This window comes from Lampetra planeri, chromosome 4, assembly GCF_965212315.1.
Source record: "Lampetra planeri chromosome 4, kcLamPlan1.2.h2, whole genome shotgun sequence".
Lineage (NCBI taxonomy): Eukaryota > Metazoa > Chordata > Hyperoartia > Petromyzontiformes > Petromyzontidae > Lampetra > Lampetra planeri.
Window position 1 is genome coordinate 23,750,271 of NC_136110.1, and position 18,218 is coordinate 23,768,488.

Genomic DNA, 18,218 nt, shown 5'->3' on the forward strand with positions numbered 1-18,218 from the left:
ATCTACGATGGCTACGCCCAGCCCATGACAATGGACGCTGCCATGATGCCAGTGTATGGGCCTCTGTGAGAAAGAGCTGTATAGCTCATTGGATTCCTCGAGTATAATTCAACATTCTAATTCTTCTGGTTCTGATTCATGTTGACCTTATTTCGCACCGTACGTAGCCAATCGTGCTTATTAGAGGTGCGGTGCAGTGACGTTATAAGAAATGTTTTTTTTACATAAATTTTTACGTTGATTCGTTTCTCAATCCGCTTGTCTTGGTGAACGGCAGCATATTGAGTAGCGTGGTCCAGACCTCCCTTTCCCTGGTGACGGACTCTAGCTCTTCCTGGGGAATTCCCAGGCATTCCCAGACCACCTGAGAAACATAGTGATATATATCTTTTTTTCTACCTACGTGACTTTACAGAAAGAACCAAAGAGTATAGTCCCACCATCGTGTCCTAGGCCGGCTCCAGGGTCTTCGCCCAGTGGGATGTGCCCGGTAAAGTTCCAGGGGCAGTCTACCGGGAGCCATCTTTACCAGGTGCCCAAACCACCTTAGCTGGCTCCTCTCAATCCGAAAGAGCAGCGGCTCGACTCTGAGGGTTTCCCGGATTACTGAGCTCCTCACCCGATCACTGAGAGTGAGCCTGGCAACCCTGCAGAGAAACCTCATTTCACCCCCTTGTACCTGCAATCTCATCCTTTTGGTCATTACCCAAAGCTCATGACCATAGGTGAGGGTGTGGATGTAGATTGACCTGTAAACTGAGAGCTTTGTTCGAGAACTCAGCTCCCGCTTCACTACTACGGAACGGTACAGCGCTCGCATCACTGTGGATGCCGCACCGATCCATGCGCCGATCTCCTGCTCCCACTTACCATCACTCGTGAAAGAGGCCCCAGGTACTTAAACTCCTCCACTAAGGGCAGCTGTTCCCCCCTCACCTGGAGAGCATACTCCACCATCTCCCGGGAGTGAACCATGACCTCAGATTTGGAGGTGCTGATCTTCATCCCAGCCGCTTCACACTCGACTTCAAACCATTCAAGTGCACGCTGGAGATCACAGATTGATGAGGCAAAGAGGAAAATGTCATGTGCAAAAATCAGCGATGCCACCTCCATGCTCCCAACTGGATACTTTCCATACCTCAGCTGTTCCTTGATATCCTGTCTATACAAATCACAAACGAACCACCTTTGGTAGAGTTCAACACCCTAAGTGAACGACTTTGATTTAACACCAAAAATACGGACACAGCTCTCACTCTGGGAATAGAGGGACCAGATAGCACACACAAGCGGCATCGGTACATCATACTCCTGCAGCACTTCCCACAAGACATTCAGGTGAACATGGTCATATGCTTTCTCCAAGTCTACAAAGCAGAGGTAAACTGGAGAAGCATACTCACATGACCTCTCAAATATCTGTGAGATGGAAAAGAGCTGGTCCATTATTCCACAACCCTGGCAGAATCCGCATTGTTCCTAGTTAACCTGAGGCTTGACCACCGGGCGCAGCCTCCTCTCCAGCACTCTGGCATAAGCTTTACCTGAGATGCTGAGGAGTGTGATCTCTCTGTAGTTGGAGCACACTCTCTTAATAAAGGGGACCATGACCCCAGTTTGCCAATCCAGAGGTACTTCTCCGCCCTTCCATGCAACATTGAAGAGGCATGTTAACCACGGCACTCCTACACTGTCCAGCACTTTCAACACCTCTGGGCAATTCTTGTCCACCCCAACAGCTTTGCCGCTACGAAGGCCCTCGACCGCCACAGCAACTTCAGCAGCCGTGATGGATCCGACCCCCCCAGCTGTTTCCAGGGCTGCCTCCTGAGAAGAGGTCATGTCCATCAGGTTGAGGAGGTCATCGAAGTGTTCCTTCTACCTCTCGACTATTTCCTTATTTGAGTTAAATTTTATGTCACCCTCACTGAGAACAGCCTAGGTTCACGTCCCGTCGACCACCCAGAACATATTTAAGGCTGCCCGGTACTCCCTCTCTATGGCCTCTCCAAACTTCTTCCATGCCTGGGTTTTCACTTTAGCAACTGCTACCGCTTCGACCCTCTTGAAAAGCCGGTGCCTCTCAATTGAGTCGGGAGACCTTTTAACAAGCATAGCTCAGAAAGCCTCCTTCTTCAACTTGACAGCTTCTCTCACCATTGGTGTCCTCCAGCGAGTCCCAGGGTTGCCACCATGACAGGCAGCAACTTCCTTCAGGCAGCAGCTTTTCACAGCTGCATCAACAATCGAGGTCCTGAACATCATCCAATGACCTCCCGTGGAGTGTAGGAGAAGTTTTCCCAGAGGTGGAAGTTTAAATCTTTCTGCACTTGGTCTTCTGCCAGACGTTCCCAGAAAGCCGGCACTGTTTGTTTTGGCCTTCCACATCTAACTGGTCGGTGTCGAATCCTACCTACCAACAGGTGGTGATCAGTTGACAGCTCTATCCCTTTCTTCACCAGAGTGTCCAGAACATACGGCCTTAGGTTCAACGATACAACTAGAAAGTCAATCATTGCTCTGGTACCAAGTACACATATGAGCATCCTTGTGTTCAAAAATGGTGTTTATTTTCTTGGTTCTTTCGGTAAAGTCACGTAGAAGGGAAGTAATAAAATAATACAAATAAAACATTATAAAATAATTCTCATGACGTTTCGGCCACAACACAAGCAGCCGTCCTCAGGTGAAGACCAGGTCTGTCATGGCGACAGCGTCTAAATGAAACACCACCACGCTTGGAGCGTCTATTTAAGCTGGGTTGAAAGGGGGGGGAAATGCGCCTTGATAAAATAATCTGCATATCAAGAGGAATTTAGCATATTTATGGGAAATGCAGGAATGCGAATAGTGCTAATTTGTAAAATGCGTAGGAGGTGGGATGGAGGTTTTCAAAGTCATATTATGCCTATGCATTATGCAGGATTAGCAGCATCAAAGGGAGGGGGTAAGGGTAGCATTAATAAAGGGAAAGAATGTTAATAGTATGTAGCTGCAGTAACTAAACAACCACGTAAAAAGCTAAAGTATAAACTACATAGTATCATCAGTATGCTAAATATACTCTCCATAAGCTGAGCTACCAACCGTAAGTAATACATTACAATTCTAGGTCGCAAAAAATAGAATGTGCTTCCAGCTAAACTTTAAAAAAAAAAATCCTTACATCACACGGATCTATCCCGTACTATATGCTGCCATAGACAACCCCAACATTAATTTGTATACAGTATTACTATACACTACCCTATGTCTTAGAATAATACATAGTGTAATATTACACTATGTATTATTCTACCCACCCAACTGTATACCACACTGCTGTATATTCACTATACAATTACGATACTATATATTACCTTATACATTGTATTAAACATTACACTTTAATACTATTTATTATTATACACTATACCATTGACCGTCGCGTGAAAGGTACTAAGAGGAAGCAATGAAATATGTCAATGGGATAGTGGTGATCGGAAGTTTGCAGCGGAGCAAAGAATCCATTCCCTGCGGAGAATACAAGATATATAGTCAATGTCAGTGAGTGGAACGCGGTCTGAAAGTCACCGTAAACGTGGACACAATCAGTTAAGATCTGAAATGGTTTATTACATCCTTCCAATGATTGCTAAGCCGGAATCCATCTTCTCGGTTGAAATTGTCTCTGTGTTTGTATATGTGGATCGCCTCATGAACGAATCTCTCATGGTAGCCAGATGGCTTGCAGAGAACCTCTGTCTTGGAGATGTCAATATCATGTGAACCCACTGAATTGTAACAGTGATCTGCCACAGCTGAGGTGTTTGTCCTACCGTGTTTCAAGTCTGCTTTATGTTCACGGATGCGGTCCAAGACATGTCGTTTGGTTTCTCCAATGTAACTGCTACCACAGAGGCAACTTAGTTTGTAGACGCCAGGGTACTGTATGTCTGGAACCACATATTTTACAGACGGGATTAAACACAAGATCCAGGTCCGATTCAACACAGTACATACAATCCGTGATCTGGTCCCGTCTGTAAAAGATGTGGTTCCAGACATACAGTACCCTGGCGTCTACAAACTAAGTTGCCTCTGTGGTAGCAGTTACATTGGAGAAACCAAATGACATGTCTCGGACCGCATCCGTGAACATAAAGCAGACTTGAAACACGGTAGGACAAACACCTCAGCCGTGGCAGATCACTGTTACAATTCAGTGGGCTCACATGATATTGACATCTCCAAGACAGAGGTTCTCTGCAAGCCATCTGGCTACCATGAGAGATTCATTCATGAGGCGATCCACATATGCAAACACAGAGACAATTTCAACCGAGAAGATGGATTCCAGCTTAGCAATCATTGGAAGGACGTAATAAACCATTTTGGATCTTAACTGATTGTGTCCACGTTTACGGTGACTTTCAGACCGCGTTCCACTCACTGACATTGACTATATATCTTGTATTCTCCGCAGGGAATGGATTCTTTGCTCCGCTGCAAGCTTCCTACCACCACTCTCCCATTGACATATTTCGTTCCTTCCTCTTAGTACCTTTCACGCGACGGTCAATGGTATAGTGTATAATAATATATAGTATTAAAGTGTAATGTTTAATACAATGTATAAGGTAATATTTAGTATCGTAATTGTATAGTGAATATACAGCAGTGTGGTATACAGTTGGGTGGGTAGAATAATACATAGTGTAATATTACACTATGTATTATTCTAAGACATAGGGTAGTGTATAGTAATACAGTATACAATTTAATGTTGGGGTTGTCTATGGCAGCATATAGTACGGGATAGACCCGTGTGATGTAAGGAATTTAATAAAAAAAAGTTTAGCTGGAAGCACATTATATTTTTTGCAACCTAGAATTGTAATGTATTGCATACGGTTGGTAGCTCAGCTTATTGAAAGTATATTTAGCATACTGATGATACTATGTAGTTTATACTTTAGCTTTTTACGTGGTTGTTTAGTTACTGCAGCTACATACTATTAACATTCCTTCCCTTTATTAATGCTACCCCTACCCCCTCCCTTTGATGCTGCTAATCCTGCATAATGCATAGGCATAATATGACTTTGAAAACCCCCCGCCCACCTCCTACGCATTTCACAAATTAGCACTATTCGCATTCCTGCATTTTCCATAAATATGCTAAATTCCTCTTGATATGCAGATTCTTTTGTCAAGGTGCATTTCCCCCCCCTTCCAACCCAGCTTAAATAGACGCTCCAAGCGTGGTGGTGTTTCATTTAGACGCTGTCGCCTCGACAGACCTGGTCTTCACCTGAGGACGGCTGCTTGTGTTGTGGCCGATACGTCGTGAGAATTATTTTATTATGTTTTATTTGTATTATTTTATTACTTCCCTTCTACGTGACTTTACCGAAAGAACCAAGAAGATGAATCCCTGCAGTCACGAAAGCTTTAAATCGAAATGGTGTTTATTATTGACATTTCGTGACAAGCGCAGAATTCCAAAAACATCTTACTCTTCGGGTTCAGATTAGGGGGACCATTCCTCCCGATCACGCCTCTCCAGGTATCTCCATCGTTTACCACTTGAGCATAGAGTCGGTAGGTGGCACTCTATCGAGGACTGCACCTACTGTCTCCAAGAAGACCGAATACTCTGAACTGCTATTTGGTGCATAAGCACAGACAACAGTAAGAGTTTTCCTTTCTGAGACCCAAAGTCTCATTGAGGCGATCCTCTCGTCTATTGCGACAAACTTCAACTGAACAGCACCCAGCCGGGGCCTTATGAGTATTCCCAGACCCGCCCGGGGAATCTCACCAGGGGTTACTCCGGAATAAGAGAGAGACCACCCCCAATTGAGAAGTTGGGTTCTAGTGCCAATGCTGTGTGTGGAGGTGAGATGTACTATATCTAGTCGTTAATTCTAGATTTGAAGCTTTCGTGACTGCAATGATTCATATTCTCAGGTTTTTTCGGTAAAGTCACGTAGGTAAAAACATTAAAATTAATGAAAGTAAAATAAAACAAAACAAAATAAAATTCACGACGTTTCGGAGGCAACACAAGTCTCCGTCATCAGGTGGGACCGTCACAGCCGAATTAGCTGCATCAAGTGAAGCAATGATTCAAGATGTAATCCCTTATAAGCAAGTTGAAGGGAGGTGGAGGGGGGGGGAGAGCTTATCAGGCTGTGGTAGCCAATGAATGGAAACGTATCGGGAGGGAGGAGGAGCGGTGATCAAAGACTGCACGCAGTGCTCAACACAATGAATGGAGACGTGTCGGGACGGAGGGTGAGCGGCGATCAAAGACTGCACGCAGTGCTCAACACAATGAATGGAGACGCGCCGGGACGGAGGGCGAGCGGTGATCAAAGACATCACGTAGTGCTCAACACAATGAATGGAAACGTGGCGAGCGGTGATCAAAGAACAATGAAGAGATTACTGTTAAACACTGTGGATGTTAACACTCGGTGAAGTAAATTAAAATAGTGCCTGTCAGATAAGATGGTCCAAAAAGTGTAATTAAGTCTTTTTTGCGTGGTTAATAACATCTTTCCAGTGATTACTGAGTTTGTACCCATCATCACGGTTGAAATTATGTCTGTGTTTGTATATTTGTATGGCTTCGTGTACAAACCTTTGATGGTAGCCCGGAGGTTTGCAGAGAACCTTGGTCTCGGAAAAGACAATTTCATGAGAGCCCGCCGAGTTGTAGCAATGATCGGCAACGGCCGAAGAATCAGTTCTGCCGTGTTTCAGATCTGACTTGTGCTCGCGGACACGATCAGCAACATGACGTTTTGTTTCTCCAATGTAGCAATCACCACAAATGCAACTCAATTTGTAGACTCCAGGATACTGTAAGTCAGGAACGACATCCTTCACAGATGGAATCAGATCACGGATTTTATGCACTGTACTGAATCGGACTTGGATCTTATGTTTGTTTAGAATTTTGGAGATCTTTTTGGTCACGCCTGCTATGTATGGTAACGTGATAGTTTTGGTCGGAGTTTCATGTGGTTGTTTCTGTGTGGTGGGAGAGACAGCTTGGCGGATAGTGCGGTCAGAGTATCCGTTCATCCTGAGGGCCCGATGTACATGTCTTAATTCATCAGTCAGGTGGTGTTGGTCAGAAATGCCATGGGCTCTGTGGTATAGCGTTTTGATGAGAGAATTCTTTTGAGATGGGTGGTGGTGGGAATCCGGTTTCAAGTAGGAATTTGTGTGGGTGGCTTTCCTGTAGACAGAATGTCCCAAGGATCCGTCAAGCCTCCTCTTAAACAGAATATCCAAGAATGGTAGTTTACCGTCTTTCTCCACTTCCATGGTGAATCTGATAGATGGGTGTCTAGAATTGATGTGGTCCAAGAAGTGGTTCAATGCTGGGAGGCCATGTGGCCAGATGACGAAAGTGTCATCCACATATCTCTTCCACAGGGAAGGACGCAGGGTGGATGTCTGGATGGCGTCTGATTCAAACTTTTCCATGAACATGTTGGCTATAACTGGTGACAAGGGGGAGCCCATAGGGGTACCCTCATTCTGTTTGTAGAAGGTGCCATTCCAGGTAAAATAGGTGTTGGTGAGGCAATGCCTAACCAGCGCAGGTACATCAGAATTCAATCCATGTTGGACTAAGTCCTCAATTATTGTTAGGGTGTCCGGTACTGGGACTTTGGTAAACAAAGATACTACATCAAAGCTGACGAGGATGTCATCAGGAGATAGTACCATGTCCTTAACCATAGAGACTAATTGGGTTGAGTTGAGTACTGCCGAAGAGGTCTTGCCTGTGAAGGGGAGCGGAGTATCTGATAGAAAACGGGCTAGTTTGTACGTCGACGATAAACTCTCCGACGTACAAACTAGCCCGTTTTCTATCAGATACTCTGCTCCCCTTCACAGGCAAGACCTCTTCGGCAGTACTCAACCCAATTAGTCTCTATGGTTAAGGACATGGTACTATCTCCTGATGACATCCTCGTCAGCTTTGATGTAGTATCTTTGTTTACCAAAGTCCCAGTACCGGACACCCTAACAATAATTGAGGACTTAGTCCAACATGGATTGAATTCTGATGTACCTGCGCTGGTTAGGCATTGCCTCACCAACACCTATTTTACCTGGAATGGCACCTTCTACAAACAGAATGAGGGTACCCCTATGGGCTCCCCCTTGTCACCAGTTATAGCCAACATGTTCATGGAAAAGTTTGAATCAGACGCCATCCAGACATCCACCCTGCGTCCTTCCCTGTGGAAGAGATATGTGGATGACACTTTCGTCATCTGGCCACATGGCCTCCCAGCATTGAACCACTTCTTGGACCACATCAATTCTAGACACCCATCTATCAGATTCACCATGGAAGTGGAGAAAGACGGTAAACTACCATTCTTGGATATTCTGTTTAAGAGGAGGCTTGACGGATCCTTGGGACATTCTGTCTACAGGAAAGCCACCCACACAAATTCCTACTTGAAACCGGATTCCCACCACCACCCATCTCAAAAGAATTCTCTCATCAAAACGCTATACCACAGAGCCCATGGCATTTCTGACCAACACCACCTGACTGATGAATTAAGACATGTACATCGGGCCCTCAGGATGAACGGATACTCTGACCGCACTATCCGCCAAGCTGTCTCTCCCACCACACAGAAACAACCACATGAAACTCCGACCAAAACTATCACGTTACCATACATAGCAGGCGTGACCAAAAAGATCTCCAAAATTCTAAACAAACATAAGATCCAAGTCCGATTCAGTACAGTGCATAAAATCCGTGATCTGATTCCATCTGTGAAGGATGTCGTTCCTGACTTACAGTATCCTGGAGTCTACAAATTGAGTTGCATTTGTGGTGATTGCTACATTGGAGAAACAAAACGTCATGTTGCTGATCGTGTCCGCGAGCACAAGTCAGATCTGAAACACGGCAGAACTGATTCTTCGGCCGTTGCCGATCATTGCTACAACTCGGCGGGCTCTCATGAAATTGTCTTTTCCGAGACCAAGGTTCTCTGCAAACCTCCGGGCTACCATCAAAGGTTTGTACACGAAGCCATACAAATATACAAACACAGACATAATTTCAACCGTGATGATGGGTACAAACTCAGTAATCACTGGAAAGATGTTATTAACCACGCAAAAAAGACTTAATTACACTTTTTGGACCATCTTATCTGACAGGCACTATTTTAATTTACTTCACCGAGTGTTAACATCCACAGTGTTTAACAGTAATCTCTTCATTGTTCTTTGATCACCGCTCGCCACGTTTCCATTCATTGTGTTGAGCACTACGTGATGTCTTTGATCACCGCTCGCCCTCCGTCCCGGCGCGTCTCCATTCATTGTGTTGAGCACTGCGTGCAGTCTTTGATCGCCGCTCACCCTCCGTCCCGACACGTCTCCATTCATTGTGTTGAGCACTGCGTGCAGTCTTTGATCACCGCTCCTCCTCCCTCCCGATACGTTTCCATTCATTGGCTACCACAGCCTGATAAGCTCTCCCCCCCCCTCCACCTCCCTTCAACTTGCTTATAAGGGATTACATCTTGAATCATTGCTTCACTTGATGCAGCTAATTCGGCTGTGACGGTCCCACCTGATGACGGAGACTTGTGTTGCCTCCGAAACGTCGTGAATTTTATTTTGTTTTGTTTTATTTTACTTTCATTAATTTTAATGTTTTTACCTACGTGACTTTACCGAAAAAACCTGAGAATATATATCTAGTCGATACATTTCCACTGGATCCTTCTCCCCCATTCACGTGACATTCCACGTCCCAATAGCTAGTGTCCATTGCCATGGTCTAGCCCGTTTGAGACCATCTCTCTCCCTGCCATACTGCCATCGCACTCGCCCCTCACCCTTTGTCCTGTGGTTGGTGAGCCCACAGGACAGCGCCGCGTAGCAATTACGGGCTGGGTCCGACCGGGTTACGTGGATCACCCGGCAACCAGGCATTAACCGGCGAACACCACCCCCAGGCATGGCTCCAGGGAGGTGTCCCGGTATACCTTGTCTAGGCGAGGTTTTCAGATTTTTATATTTCAGAAGCATTCATGCGGGGCTTTTGTTTTGACCGTTATTTGTCTGGAACCTCCCCCCAGACCTGTTCGCCAAGGGAGACCCTACCAGGGGTACAAGACTCCAGGCGACATAGCTCTGAGGATCAATGCAACACAAAAATCCCACCACCACGATAATGTTACGATCCTTCTGTGGGGATTTGAATTTTTACCACCACCTTCTGAAATATTTTTTTTGTTGAGCGTGTAGTGTGAAGTATGTCCCGAAAATATTAATCACGTAACTGTGAATTCGCGATATGGGGGTACATTATGCGAGGAATGCCCATACATAGTTCATAAAACAGGTTCCCTGAATAATGTTCATGTTTGGATTACTCAACTTATGCTGCCGCATTTTTGTGCTTGCACTACAAGTGAGCGTGTAGGACGTTACTTTGAACTTTCACACTCCTGCAACGCACACGATTAGCAGGGTTGCTTTCAACATAATGTATATAATGATTTCATTCCCACAGCCATTGGAGGCATGCCTACATCACTGGGTAGAACATATCTTGTTGTTATGAAGTGGAACGTATTACAATATGCATACATATTAGATAACAACAAGGATATACGTGGGTTGGACACTCATTCTATCTTAAATGCCCATGACGTAATGGAAATATTATCAAATTATATATATTTACTAAGAGGACATCACTTGTAAATTGTGTATAGCAGTGGTTCCCAACCTGTGATCTGTGGACCATTGGTGTGACCCAAGGCCTTTGGAAATGTATTCAAGACTTGTCACCACTGCTCGCAATTGACTGAATCTGCTGATTGCTAGCATTGGTTTATCGACAAGTAGATTTAATTCATGAAAATATGCTTTTGGCACATCGTGGTCCGTAATTTGTGGGCATAGAAAAGCGGACAACCACTGGTGTATTGTATTTTGAAAAACATTGTCAAATTAATTTATTTGCGTTCAAATAATGCGATTTACATTTTTTTATTACCATTACGAATGGCATTTGGCTATTCCTTTATGAAGGTAATTGATTAGATATATGCATTATTTAATATTATAATTATGTTTTTTTCAACACAGCCTGAAATCCACATTCGGTATGATGTGTAATATACTGACTTGCATTTATTTTTATACCTATGTAAAGTTAAATTTTGTAAAGAAAAAAAGTGTTTTCTCATGTTTGTAAACATTATTGTCTTTTGTCATCATGGAAATGTGTACACAACATGTAATACAGCACAGGTATATGCAGCCAACACAACTATTGAATTTGCATGAAATATGCATGGAACGCATTTCTTCATTCTGCCGCATTTTAATTACAGTTCACATTAAGAAAAAAATACTCTTGCCATGCCATTGTATGCCAGCTTAATGTTCGAGCACTGAGCTCGCCTCAGGCAAATGATTACTAACGCAATCCTTTCAGGGCCATCAGTATCAATGACACAAAGGCATTGGGGTGCAGCCTTGCATGCTGCCATGTATCCTGCCCACTTGTGTCCCTCCACTCGTTTGTTTTCACTACAGGAAACTAATGTAATATTTAGAGGCGTGCTTTTCAGTGGAAGTGGCCCTATTTCTCAGATCCTAAAATTGATCACGGTGCTTTAAATCCCACGGAGTCTCGTTCAAATCAACATTTCATTCCCCCAATACATCCGATTGAGGAATGTGAATGTGATGCCATAGATGTTTTCACTTTAAGTCCAGAGTGCGTACACATATGTAATCCTAAGCTTTATTTTCAATTAATGTATGAAATCAATATGTTGTTTTCGTCCCTTGTTGCTGGTTTTGCAATGAGGGCCAAACACTGGTAGAATTTATAACACTTGTTTCAGGCGAAATGTGATATAAATGCATACTCTAAAGAAAGACAGTTTTGAGCATGATTCAAAGGGTTTTTTTGCTGCTTGGGGTATAATCACGTTGCTATTGCTAGTTTCAAAAGTAAAGTAGATAGGGAAATTCACATCACATATGTCTCCACTTAAAATAAATACAAATAATGAATTTGCGTGTCCAATGACATTTCAGCTTAGTACAATTTTTTTTTAAACTGTACTGCACTTGCAGGGAAGGAAAACATATTGTTTCCCTAAATGCATTTTTATTGTGCTGTAAGTATCATGTCATTTGATGAATATTGTACATATACATTTTAACCTATACGGCTCGTAGTACATAAATCTGTGTCATAGAACTGCTTCGGAAGATAACTTTGCAGAACTACTGAAGTCACTTTAATATGACCCTTTATCCACACTTTGAGGCACACATTTTAATTCAACACGTTTAAGTTTGTGCGGCAGAATTAAGCCAAATTGAAAGATGGACTTTTTTTTGTGCAGTCATTGGTGACCGGCCTGAAACCATCAACTCACTGCACTTGGTAGTCCAGTTTAACCACGGGTGACAAGTCTGATTGTCCATTGATTTCATCAGCGCCAAATCCCGCGTTGTGATCCACAAGTCACCCGCCTCCTCAACATAAGTGACGTGAAATGTTCGTCATGAATGAGACCATAACAGCACAAATAATGATTTTCGCTGTAAGCAGGTGCTCCGCTTTGTTGCATGAAAGAAAATAACTCGGTGTCTATTCATACACGTTGCGGTGATGATGATGATGATGGCGATGAAAAATAACACAGCCACAAACACAAACGCACTTCATACACTATTGTGTGTTCCTGTGCACACTTATATAATATTTGGTCATGACACTGCCTCAGGCTTCAGTTGTGAAGACAGTTCTCTCGAATATTGAGGGTCTTTGAACCATCCTTTTCATGGTCAAAGTTATTTTTAAAATGCTCACATGTCCATATGTAAATATTGTAAAATATATATTCAGATTTAATAAAGCCAAGTAGTGAAAATATATTACATAACTGATTCTATTACATGAACTATGATTAGAAATATGTAGTATTCCATTTTTAGGATTGTCCATTCAAAGATACCGTACTGGTTTCTAATGACCATCTGACCACCTTATAAATTAAATGTTGTAAGCGAATCAAATTGGTAATGTTGGATACAAACATTAGGAGAGTGTTAAAATATTTAACAAGTGCACTGAGATTTGTAGGAGACATGGAGAGGCTTTGAATTCAAATGTTTTTGCCATGATTTATCCCCTTTCTTTCAGTGGGATATTTATTAATTGGGGTATTTATACAGTTGGGAATTTATAGAGTAAACAATCAGCCAGTTGGCTAAGTGGAAGAGCAAGCGGTTTACAGTCGGAATAATTTAAGTTCAAATTCTAGTTGGTGGTTGACTCAGCCCATCATCCCCTTCAGGGCTGATAAAATTGGAATCCTTTGTGGCGGAAGTCAACAGTGGGTGGCCTAAAGAGAGACTCGCCCCACAGTACGAATGGGGAAATTCCATCACTGGCTCACGGCTGTAAACGGGAGGTGTGAACTACCCTGATGCTCATCTGAACAGGAAATCAAGTTGTCTTGTTCGTGACCGTCTTCATATGGATCACCATCTACTTCTCCCGTAACCTCAATTTAGCATGTAGTGGAAAAAAAAAATCTCCATTCAACCTCATAGTCTGCACAATGTACACGCGTAAACCCACATATGTGTAGTGTGGTATATGTAGCACACATATAATAATTCTCCATAATAGAGGTGTTTGGGTTAGATTGTGTAAATATACACTTGTCATTAAACCTGCCACCACCTGACACAGCCAAATAGTAAGGTTTGTCAAGTAAACAAAACATGCTAATTAGTCACGAATTCAGCACACCTGTGTGTTGGAGAGTAAACCCACAACATTTACAATGTGAGTACAACGTTTCGCCAGGTAATTACTACCAGCCTCATCAGGCGGCAGGCAGAATTGTAAATACATCTCTTGCTTTGGTCTTAAACAGAGGGGGCAAATGTGATGTCGTCACGTGTGAGCCAATCAGGTGCGAAGACCAGAGGGGGGTAATAATGAGATCGAATTGACCCATTAACTGTTACGTCTTTCACCATGCTTGAATTGTACGTGTTATACTCTCCACAGGTATTACATGCGGCGCCGCATTAACTGGACCCAGTGGGACAATCACCTCTCCTAACTTCCCGGTGCAATACGACAACAACGCCCAGTGCGTGTGGACCATCACAGCATCGCGCCCTAGCAAGGTTTGCCACGTTATAAATCTTCTACGTGCACATTTCAATACTCTACAAGCTAATTAACCGCTGTGATGCTCCTGCAACAAACACTATGATTGCATGTATTAGCCAGTGTTGTGTTTCATCAGCAGTATGTATTTTTTACGCGTTTTGATCAAACTGCTCTCAAGTGTAGGTAAAGGATTTTTTTTCTGACACCACTGCTGGCAGAAGTTCTTCCACCAGAGAGGAGCTCTAGATAACCCCTCTAGAGGGTAGTTGACCTCATGTTCTAAGCTAGCCTGACATCTTGAAAGAGGTGGAATTATAGTAGTAGGTTTTTACCCTTTCAACTGGTACAAAAACTGACACCTTTATACAAGGGATCATGTTTGCAATAACCACAACACAAGCAGTCAAAATGCAAACAAAAATAAACAACTCTGATAATGATAATGATATGCATCAGAGTTGTTTATTTTTGTTTGCATTTTGACTGCTTGTGTTGTGGTTATTGCAAACATGATCCCTTATATAAAGGTGTCAGTTTTTGTACCAGTTGAAAGGGTAAAAACCTACTACTATATTTTGCCACTGGTAAAGGAGATGTCTCATAGAGGTGGAATTAGCCACGCACTTTATTCCACCACACGTGACCTGCCGATCGACCAACTGTGGTGCACACATTTATACTGCTGGGTGGACAGAGGTTGGGGTATTCAAGAAACGTGTACAATTGCTTCTAGTTCTGCAACGGAAATTGAACTGGTAACATCTGGATTGCAAGCATCCCAACTATTACACCCGAGCAGCATCTACCATGGCAGCAGAGTGCAGATTAGAGGCATTTAAATATAATGTAACTAACGGCAGTTCCATAAATTATGTTTGTAAAATATGTACTGTACTCATATTGTATATAAGTATAGTCTGACTACGTAATTATCCTGATGAAATTACTTTAATGGAATCAACCATCCAAATAACACACTGAGTAATAATGTTTCTAATTTTAAAGCTATTAATTAGGCAAGATTCGTGATTTTTGTTTCATTCCTATAAAAACATTACATTGTATATGTATTTTATTTTATATTTGCAAAAGCAAGTTGCTATTACAAATAAAATTAAGGCAATTAAAATAAATATGCTCTCCATTCCTGTTGTGTAAGCTTGATGTCTCATTTTTTTTTCTAATTTCCGAAAATGTCCTTAAAACTATTATTCTTCGATTTGATAATTACCATTCTACCAACTAATTCATAAAAATTACTGTTAACAATTATCATACACGCTTACCAAATGAATCCAATCCTTAATGCCCATCATTAAAATAAAACCAAAATGAGCCCACATTGCAATTTTCTGATGGTCACAGCCTTTAAAAGTTCCAGAAACATACAATATGGCGTTTCTGCATTTTTTTATGTCAATGATTCATGCATGAATTCAATAAATAATGGATATTCGTTAATGCTGCTCTCAAATATGTTTTCGGCCTGTATCGCATGTTGTTTGGCTAAATGTGTGATGTTTATGTCCACGCTTTTTCAGCACATAAATCAAAACGTCAGATATCAGGCAAAACCCAATATTATATCGCAGAGCTATATAGCACACGGCAATTATAAGCTAAAATTCTCAATTCCTTTGGTATATCACCTGTAATTGGGCACTTGAAGCAGAACTTATAGAAAATATGCTCTCAGTTAAGCGCAGTGGTTTTAACATTTTGTTTATTCCCACTCGGCTCAATCATGGCTGTGGGGATTAGCTGATTGCCAAAGAGACGTATGTTTTTGAGTGCGTTGGTAATCAAGAGACATTCGTACAACGTCAAGGGGAAAACGTCATCCTGAAAAGTTTTCCTCTCGTGATAAATGAATCCCTACTTGTCTAAAAGCCATATCAGGAGAAAATACATATGCAGTAGGCAGACTATCGATAATAGATCATGTGTGATTTGCTTCCAGTGCCCTTCCCCACAAATTTGACTCCTAAAAATTTGCAAAACAGCAGAAACATCCATTGAACGTGGATCTAGTTGATACATCTTGTACATGAACAAAATGTATCCAAATTGTTCCAAGTCAGTCAGTGTGTTCCTATTGAAGTCCCACAACTCAATCTCTAAATCTGAAAGCTGACTGGCTCACTCATGCGTTGAATAGGCTTTGTCTAATGGAAATACAATTCGTCAAAATAGGAATTGACATTCATGGGTGCATTGCTGTCTGGAATAGTTTTGGAATTTAAAAACCGACTCAACGTTACCACACTTAAAAAAAAAAACTCACATCATGACAAAAGTACAAAGCAAAGTGAACTGCAATGAAAAAATGTCATTCACAAAGCTATAATTTTTTATTTGAAGAAACGGTTTAAATGTTAAAGGCAAAGGTGCAACCCTGTAATTACTTCTTCATGCCACTGCTGGCAGAATGATCTCTGCTAGGACAGAGATCACCCACCACACTGTGGTAAATCTATTTATACTGGCTGAGTCGACAGAGACAAGGTGGGGGTTTAAGAACCTCTGGGTTGCAAGTTCAGTGGGCTAATCGTTATTTATGTATTTTCCCCTTAATAAATGCAAATTACATGCGATTGCATGTGTAATAAAAAATACATCTCCAGAAAAATCACCGGAAAATGTGCCTTTTGATATTTAAATGCATTTGTAAACAGGTTTATGATGGTATTATGACTGTATTTTCATCGATATGTTTGAAGATGCATTTGGATTAAAATTTTAATTCCAAGTGGATACACTCTAAATCAATGCGGATTTAGGTTCTGCATAACATGAATTTGATTGGATTGGATTTAAAGCCAATATGTTAAAGATCCACTGACCTTTGCATTCATGAGATAAAGGTATATGAATTTATTGTGGTTGATAAGTAGAAAGAACAGTTTGTGTAATGAGGTAATTTTACTCTTTTGCGGATTTTTTTTGGAATGTAAACAGTAAACTTTCAACTATAATGTTTGCATAACGTGTATTCCCTTGGCTTCTGAATACTGAAGCACATCTCTGATTCCCCTATACAATATAACACGTGTCCAAAACTATTCATAGTATATTTTCATAGTATATTTACCAAAGGGATGTGCTCTTTAAAAAAAAAGCGTGTTTGTTTTCAAATGCTGCAATGGGAGATTGAAGTGGTATTATCAGGATTGCAAGTGTCCAAACTACTACACCAAGACAGCATCTACTATGGCAGAAGAGTGCATATGAGAGGTGGGGATATGTTTCAGACAGCCATTCCAAATCTACTCCTAGCCTAGAAAATTATAGACCTATATCACTAAATCTTGACTGAAAGCTTTCGTGACTGTAGGAATTCATATTCTTTGGGTCTTTCGGTAAAGTCACATAGATATGTTCAAAGAAAATAACAAAAAATAACAAACAAACAAACTTTTTGTTACTACTTTTTCCGTTATTTTTTGTCATTTTCTTTGAACCTATCTACGTGACTTTACCGAAAGACCCAAAGAATACTTGTATCACTTTTCACAATTCTAAAACATAATAAAGAACATCAATATTAAAACGGTCGAATCGTAATTAATTTAATACAAAAAAACTTCACCTTTTCAAGAAACTAACCAACACAGATTGAGTGGTAAGGCGATGTGGAGGCGTTGCTGTTGCACTGCAGGGACACCGTGCCGCTGTCACTGATGGATAACGCCGCCTCCTGGGTGCCTCTTGTTTGACGATCTCATGTTGGGTGCCGTGGGAAATTTCATTCACGTGGAAATTAGATTTCGTTAATCGAAGGGTGTGCATAATTTGTCAATTGCGTTCGTGTCCGTAGAAGTGGCTACAGTTTTATAAATGTATATTAGTGTCACACAGCAATCAAGTGTGCTTCCAACCGAAACACTGTTGGAAACTGTCATAATAATTGTAAACACACAAACAGTCCTTATATAAGATTTAATAACGCCATTCTATAAAAAAAACAAATAGTACATTTTATTTACTACCAAGCCTTTTTGATTTA

The 18,218-nt window shown here is 41.8% G+C and overlaps 1 protein-coding gene across 1 annotated transcript in view; it reads left to right on the forward strand.

The window, feature by feature from the left end:
* The window catches only part of LOC144717850 (CUB and sushi domain-containing protein 3-like), a 449,456-nt gene that overhangs the window by 258,684 nt on the left and 172,554 nt on the right, over positions 1–18,218 (forward strand). Inside the window, exon 11 of the mRNA XM_078593564.1 lies at positions 14,105–14,226. Within this exon, the coding sequence (XP_078449690.1) occupies positions 14,105–14,226 (122 nt within the window). The remainder of the gene's footprint in view (positions 1–14,104; positions 14,227–18,218) is intronic.